Source organism: Saimiri boliviensis, chromosome 1 (genome assembly GCF_048565385.1).
Source record: "Saimiri boliviensis isolate mSaiBol1 chromosome 1, mSaiBol1.pri, whole genome shotgun sequence".
NCBI lineage: Eukaryota > Metazoa > Chordata > Mammalia > Primates > Cebidae > Saimiri > Saimiri boliviensis.
Genome location: NC_133449.1, coordinates 164018491 through 164025744, shown reverse-complemented (window position 1 = coordinate 164025744; position 7254 = coordinate 164018491). Strand labels below are relative to the sequence as shown.

Genomic DNA, 7254 nt, shown 5'->3' with positions numbered 1-7254 from the left:
CTTTCCCCTTTGGGCTTCCAGCACTGGGAAGAAAACAAAGACTGAGTTGTCTTAAATGCCAGTGAGTGATAAAATAATGCTGCATTCGGCCGGGCGCGGTGGCTCACGCCTGTAATCCCAGCACTTTGGGAGGCCGAGGCGGGTGGATCATGAGGTCAAGAGATCGAGACCATCCTGGTCAACATGGTGAAACCCCATCTCTACTAAAAATACAAAAAATTAGCTGGGCATGGTGGCATGTACCTGTAATGCCAGCTACTCAGGAGGCTGAAGCAGGAGAATTGCCTGAACCCAGGAGGCGGAGGTTGCGGTGAGCCGAGATTGCGCCATTGCACTCCAGCCTGGGTAACAAAGAAAAAAAAAAAAAAAAGCTGCATTCAGCTCTGGGGAGCTGAGTGTCCCTGGAGATAAGTTCCTGACATGCTCAAAATGTGTTTCATTCAAATTAAACAGAATGATAGTCCTTTGTTAAAGCTGGAAGTCTTTGATAAAGCTAAGCAATCATCTTATGCAGCTAAGATGATTGTAGGTAAACTGAGGCCCAGTCAGGGTCACCTATACTCGGTGTCAGAATGCAGCCCCAAAGCCCACCCTCCTGAGGCCCATGGGTCTGATGTGTATTCTGCACTTCCAGTATCCTGCCACCCTTGTGCTTTGTGTCTTGTTTTTGAATCTATGTCCCTTCTACTGCTTGCCAAGCTTAGAGTTAACTTTCTGCAGTGGATATTAGACTGATGATTCCTTGAGCGCCAGGATGGAATCCTATTCACATCAGTGTCCCAGACTTTGGCATGGGGTTTGTCATAATGCAGGTGTTGGGTGAATGGAGAGCAAGGACCCACAGTATGCACCTGCAGACAAACCGGGCTCCATGGGGATGACTCGGGCCACCCCCATTCCCAATGCTTTCTCTTTAAGTTGAGGAAAAAGAGAGAAACATGTATTCAATGACATCAGTGCGCCAGGCACTATGCCATGTGCTTATCCCAGTGTATTCCTCACTACAATCAACGGGAAGGAAATGATCATCCCCATTTTACAGATGGGGACACCACAGCACAGAGACATCGAGAATATCTCATGGTCTCAGCCGGCAAGAGGCAGAGGCACATTTGATCCGAGGCCAGGGCCTGAGCCCCATGGCACCAGGTTGCAAGGAAGTTTACTGAGCACCAGTTTCGTGGCTCAATGCTTTTCTTCTTAGTCTGACTCTGAAGATCTTCACCAGAACCCAAGGAGGCAGACGGTAGTGCAATTCCCATTTAAGAGCAGCAGAAACGGAGGCTCAAAGGGCTTTAGCGAAAGGGTTAAGCTTGGCTCTAGGCATCTGAGCTGAGTCTTTTTCCCACCATCACAGAGCGGGAACCAGAGGAGGGGGCTGGCTTGGATGGGGAGAAAAGCGATCGGAAGGCGTCGAGGGCAAGAGGGATCTGTCAGGCGTCCCCTTGGGCTAAGGGGTGGTCCCCTCCACCACCCCAATTCTCCGAGTTCAAATTCTGGGAAATCCGGCACGCACAAACCCTGCACAATAGCAGGCAGGGTGAGGTCTCTAAGCCCTGAAGATCGCTCCCCCAGAGGAGGCGGTGGCCCTGGCGAGGGGGTACAACCGCACGTGCGGGTTTTCTCTCCAAACCGGAGTGCTGCGTAGCCGCGGCCCAGGATTCCCCATCCATTATTCACGATGTTTACTAGCGCGGAGGAAAGGAGAGGAGAGAAGAGGGACGTAGAGAGAAAAAGAGGTTAGGGGAGGTGGAGGCAGGCAGTACTAACCCCCGAGAACTCTCAAGTTCAGAAACTCCGGGAAGGAAGACCAGGAGGCTAAGGCACCTGGCATGTAGGCCGTTAGTAAATATTTGTAAGACGAATGGATAACTGGGTGAGTGAGTGAATGGGCTAATCACTTAACCCCTCTGACCCTTGTTTTCCTCATCTGCAAAAGGGGATAACGTCACCTACTCCATACAGTGGGTATGAGAATTCCATGGGCAAACTCTAAATTGTCTAGCACATATTAGGGACTCAAATGGTAGCTGTTGTCACGAGGAATAGGCTTGCAAGCATTGGCTGCCCAGCAGAAGTGCAGTGACTGACTCCCAGGCTGGAGGGCCATCCGGAACTGTGGCTATTCTAAAACATGCTCCATAAGCTTCTTTAGACTGGAGGATTGGGGAAAGAGAGAGTGGGTCAAGTTGCCTCCCTCAAATGAAAGCAAGAAAGGCTAGCGTGTGGAGGAAGCCACTCCTGGACGAGAAGGCAGTTACTGCCCCTACCTCCAGCCCGGAGCTCGGTTGGAGGAGGGGTGGGGCAGGGGTCATCTGGGGCTCGTTCTGGCAGCCCCTCACCCGAGCCCGTCTGGGCGCTTGGAGGCGCCTCCTCGCTGCGCCGCGGGGCCGGACTCTGGTGGACGGCTCGGGCGTGAGGCCAGGAGCGCCCTGGAAATGGGCAGTTTGGCGGCAGCCGGGCCGACGGAGTGTGTGTGTGTGTGTGTGTGTGTGTGTGTGTGTGGTGGGGAGGAGAAGTTGGAGTAGGGTCAACTTCCTGCCCCAGCTCAGCTCAAGGCTGCCCTTTTATTCCAGCAGTTCGAGTTGGGACGGGACGGAGAGGTTTGGGACTTTTGGGGTGGGGTGGGGGAGGGAAGAAGAAAGAATCCGAAAGGTCTGGCGGGTTGGAGCCAGGCGGGGCGGGGCGGACTGGGAGAGGCCAGGCCAGGCCGGGGTATAAAGGCTGTGGAGGGGGCGGCCGCCGCGGGCGCAGAAAGGCGCGCGGCTAGCTGCGGTCTCGCCTCGTTTCCCGGGCCGCTCCTGCGAGTCCCGGGCGCTTGAGCACGCCTGCGCGCGCCCGGGCCCTTCCTGGCAGGCTGCTTGTAAGATGAGTGAAGAAGCAGGTGGGGGAGAGGGGAGGCAGCGAGCTAGAGGGCGAGGGGAGCGCTGGCGCTGAGCAGGGCTCACTTGGAGAGCGGCAAGCAAGCTAGACAAGACTGATTCCATGTCCCCCGCTGCCACCCTGCCAGGCGCGCGAAGATGATGGCCATGAACTCCAAGCAGCCTTTCGGCATGCACCCTGTGCTGCAAGAACCCAAATTCTCCAGCCTGCACTCCGGCTCCGAGGCCATGCGCCGAGTCTGTCTCCCAGCCCCGCAGGTACGTAGTGGAGCATAATTACCGCTCTAAGGCACATTTTTTGACAGGCACTAGCTTCATGTTTTTTTCATGTCGCCCGGAACAATCGGGGCTGTCTGAACCCCGCTCCTTGTCTCCCCCGCGTTCTCTCCCGGCACGCTCTCTCTCTCATTCATGTCTCTGATCCACACGTCTGTTCCAGCAGAGCTGCTGCCTCCGTATTAATTTTTATGACCTGGGCTTTGAGGAGAGGCATCTCGGTTGCTTGAAAATGTGTTTTAATCCTGAGTTGACAGTATTCCCCACTGACCGTGCTGTGCGCCTTCTCGCTTGCAGCTGCAGGGTAATATATTTGGAAGCTTTGATGAGAGCCTGCTGGCACGCGCCGAAGCTCTGGCGGCGGTGGATATCGTCTCCCACGGCAAGAACCATCCGTTCAAACCCGACGCCACCTACCATACCATGAGCAGCGTGCCCTGCACGTCCACTTCGTCCACCGTGCCCATCTCCCACCCAGCTGCGCTCACCTCGCACCCGCACCACGCCGTGCACCAGGGCCTCGAAGGCGACCTACTGGAGCACATCTCGCCCACGCTGAGTGTGAGCGGCCTGGGTGCTCCGGAACACTCGGTGATGCCCGCACAGATCCATCCACACCACCTGGGCGCCATGGGCCACCTGCACCAGGCAATGGGTATGAGTCACCCGCACAGCGTGGCGCCTCACAGCGCCATGCCCGCATGCCTCAGCGACGTGGAGTCAGACCCACGCGAGCTGGAAGCTTTTGCCGAGCGCTTCAAGCAGCGGCGCATCAAGCTAGGGGTGACCCAGGCGGACGTGGGCGCGGCTCTGGCTAATCTCAAGATCCCCGGCGTGGGCTCACTCAGCCAGAGCACCATCTGCAGGTTCGAGTCTCTCACTCTCTCGCACAACAACATGATCGCGCTCAAGCCGGTGCTCCAGGCCTGGCTGGAGGAGGCCGAGGCCGCCTACCGAGAGAAGAACAGCAAGCCGGAGCTCTTCAACGGCAGCGAACGGAAGCGCAAACGCACGTCCATCGCGGCGCCGGAGAAGCGTTCACTCGAGGCCTATTTCGCTATTCAGCCACGTCCTTCATCTGAGAAGATCGCGGCTATCGCTGAGAAACTGGACCTTAAAAAGAACGTGGTGAGAGTCTGGTTCTGCAACCAGAGACAGAAACAGAAACGAATGAAGTATTCTGCTGTTCACTGACTGCTGCAGGGCGCAGCGTCTGGAGCTGAGAGAGCCTAGTGCTCGTCCCCGCCCCCCCCCCTTCGTCCCCCCGGTTGTTGGGTATGGTTATCCGGAACTCCGAGGCGTTTCCTGGCAGGTTAGGCTTTCCCCTCCAAAGCCACAGACTTTCCCCCTTTGTCCCGCCTGTTGCCTCCTGCCTTCTCTTTCTCTTTCTTTCTATTCCCACCAAAAAACTTTTGGCGCTGGGAAAATATTCCAGAAGGGCGGGCCTGAGGGTAATTGTGCTGTCCGTGGTGCTGAAATTTGCCCTCTTGCCGGGTACCGCACGACCTCAGCGCAGGAGCCCCAAAGCAGAGGATAGTGAATTGGCCCGACCGCCCGAAGCTAGGGTGAAAAGGCCACTTTGCTAAGCGCGATTAGGCAAGGGGTGAAGGGACGAAAAGGAAGTGATAAATAATAATACAAAGTCTAGGATATCTAAGGGGGACACAAACATGCACTGGAGATTTTATTAGAGTATATAAAATACATGTATGTTTCCAAAGGATAGCCTTATACTTCCTTCCTTGCCTAACTTCTATTCATCTTATCCTTTGGTTTGCCGTAAATTCTTATAAGGTAGCATGAAGATTAGGTTCAGGGAAAGTATGCAGGAAGTTGCTGGCTCCAAGTTGCTATCTTTCATGGTAAGTAGGGCTCCAAAAGAGGTGGGCCCAGTCTGGCGACTGAAAATTCTGGGATCGCTTGGCTGTTTGTAAGCAGCTGCCAGCACCAGCTCCGGCCATCTTTCACGATCTGTTGATGTTTGAGGGGTAATTACTGCTTGCTGGAGAGCGGGAGCTGGTAGTGTTCAAACCGGCTGAGGACTCTCTAACCCCAGCTTGCTGCTCTGTCAGATTGCCAGCTATGCATGGAGTCAGCTGCTGGAAAGTGACTGTAACTTCTCTGCGTTATATGCAAGTCCTTTCAACACGTCTAACCTCGTTGCGCTTTTATTATTATTGTTATTATTAACATCGTTCATTCCTATTATTTATTTAACTCTGCTTCTTTCCATTCCCTTTATGTGGGTGTCTTTCAGTGGAATTTCACTTATAGTTTTGTGAGGGAAGAGGAGTGGGAGCGTAGGCCTGAACCCTTCTCATCCCAGCCCCTCTGGCCGAATCCAATTTTATTTTATTTTTTCGTTGCTTCATGTAGTTTGTGTGTTGCTGTGTGACCTTTGGTTTCCTTCTCTGAATAGATACAAATAAAATATTAAGTTTTCCTCTCTCTTTACCCCCGAATTAACTTCTAAAATAAATGCTTTATTTTTCAACCCGAATCAAAGTGGTTTTATTTTTTCTCAGAGGCTAAGGGGTACTAGCTTTGGAAAGGATTTAAAAGGGAGAACCCCATAGGGGTGGGCTGTCAGTTTCTACTGACCAGCCCTTAGCCACCCCCTCCCCACTCCTCTTTCCTGGCAAACTCACTCAGATCTCCTCGTGGGAGACCCTGCAGCTTGTGTCTCCACTTAAGGTTTCAAGGCACTTCCTTTCTTGTTTCCCTGTGTGCCAAACTATGAGACTGCTCAACTTGGCTAAGCTAGTAAACTTTGAAGCCAGACTAATGGGAATTCGAGTCCCCAATGCCTCCACTCACTAGCAGAACTATCCTGAGGCTAATTTCTTAACTTCTCTAAGCCTTCAACAAGATTGCTTGTCTTCAGAATGAAGGGACCAATACTTATTTCACAAGGTTATTGTTAGGACTAGGTAAGATTGTTTATTTAAGACATCTAGTAGTGCTTGGATTAATAGGCAAAAAATTATTTAAAAAGATTCAGATGGCTTGAGAGGAGGTGAGAGAATAGAGGCAAAGAGGGATAAAAAAGTGTTCACCAAGACACTCCAGTGGGGCCCCATTGGAGTTCCAAATTCATTTGAAATTCTCATCCAGGAGGTTACTCACTCTGTGGTCAACTTCGGCTTCTTTGTGGGGGCACTGATATACCTCCTGCAAAGCGCCTAGCATAGTGCTCTGCACATAGTAGGTGCTCCATAGATGCCAGCTCCCTGTTCTCTTTCGGCTCCCTCTAAAATGGGGAGAAAAGCTTTTAATTTGCGAGCCATAGAAATGCCTTCCTGATTTAAAATTTAATGCTCCGAGTCCAGGAGTCATCCGCACATTTCCCTGCTTCGTCCTCAAAGAGTTCCGGGTCATCAAACCACTGGCCCGAAATTCGGAGCAGAGTGGGTTTGCCCTCTCTGCACAGTGCGACAGCCCCTACCGCAAAAGCAAACTTTCGGATCGCCCGCAGCTCCCTGGGCCTCAGCCCCTCGCCCCCGCCTTGCACAACAGCCCCAGCGATTCCTCCACCTCCCTCTCCATCCATCGGGTGTCCTTTAATAATAAATGCCCTTATGCCATTACATTATATTGTGGGTTTTGAAAATTTAAAATACGGCTGATGCAATATTAATTGCCTATAGTGGTATAAAACACAGGGCCGGAGCCCAGCCGGGTTGCAGAGGAGACGACCGTGAGCGTCCCGCGCCGAAGCGAAGCGCTCCAGAAGGACGCGCTTTTGCGGGCTGCAAGGTTTCCTGCAGGTAAGAAGAGCCTTCGCATTTTCGGGCTCCGGAGAGAACCAAAAATCTGCCTCCATCCTCTTTTTGAAAACTTCTCTGCCGTTATTTATTTAGTTTTCTTTTTTTCTTTTAATTGACAACTGTAAAAGTTTGAGAGACTTTTATGGAGAGGATGGGAGGAGCTGCTGCCTGAGTGCAGGATCTGCTCCAAGATCGTCCAGGCGCACCGGGTTCCGTCTCCGCGCCTTTCTCTGCGCCTAGTCTTCTTCAGGCGCCGGAGACTCTGGCGCGCAGGAGTATTTTGACCAGTTCCTACCTACAGACCTGAGCTGTCGCCCGGTCAGCGAAGC

The 7254-nt window shown here is 52.9% G+C and overlaps 1 protein-coding gene across 1 annotated transcript; it reads left to right on the top strand.

The window, feature by feature from the left end:
* The first annotated feature begins 2746 nt into the window (after positions 1 to 2746).
* Positions 2747 to 5658, top strand: POU4F3 (POU class 4 homeobox 3). Its single transcript, XM_003933968.3, has 2 exons — positions 2747 to 3140; positions 3456 to 5658. The coding sequence occupies exons 1-2, from the start codon at positions 3021 to 3023 to the stop codon at positions 4350 to 4352; spliced, it is 1017 nt and encodes a 338-aa protein (XP_003934017.1). The 5' UTR covers positions 2747 to 3020; the 3' UTR covers positions 4353 to 5658.
* Positions 5659 to 7254: the final 1596 nt, after the last annotated feature.

Coding starts and splice junctions, on each gene's coding strand:
- POU4F3 (XM_003933968.3), top strand. CDS start 3,021: ATGATGGCCATGAACTCCAAGCAGCCTTTCGGCATGCACCCTGTGCTG. Junction 3,141..3,455: donor TCTGTCTCCCAGCCCCGCAG/GTACGTAGTGGA, acceptor TCTCGCTTGCAG/CTGCAGGGTAATATATTTGG.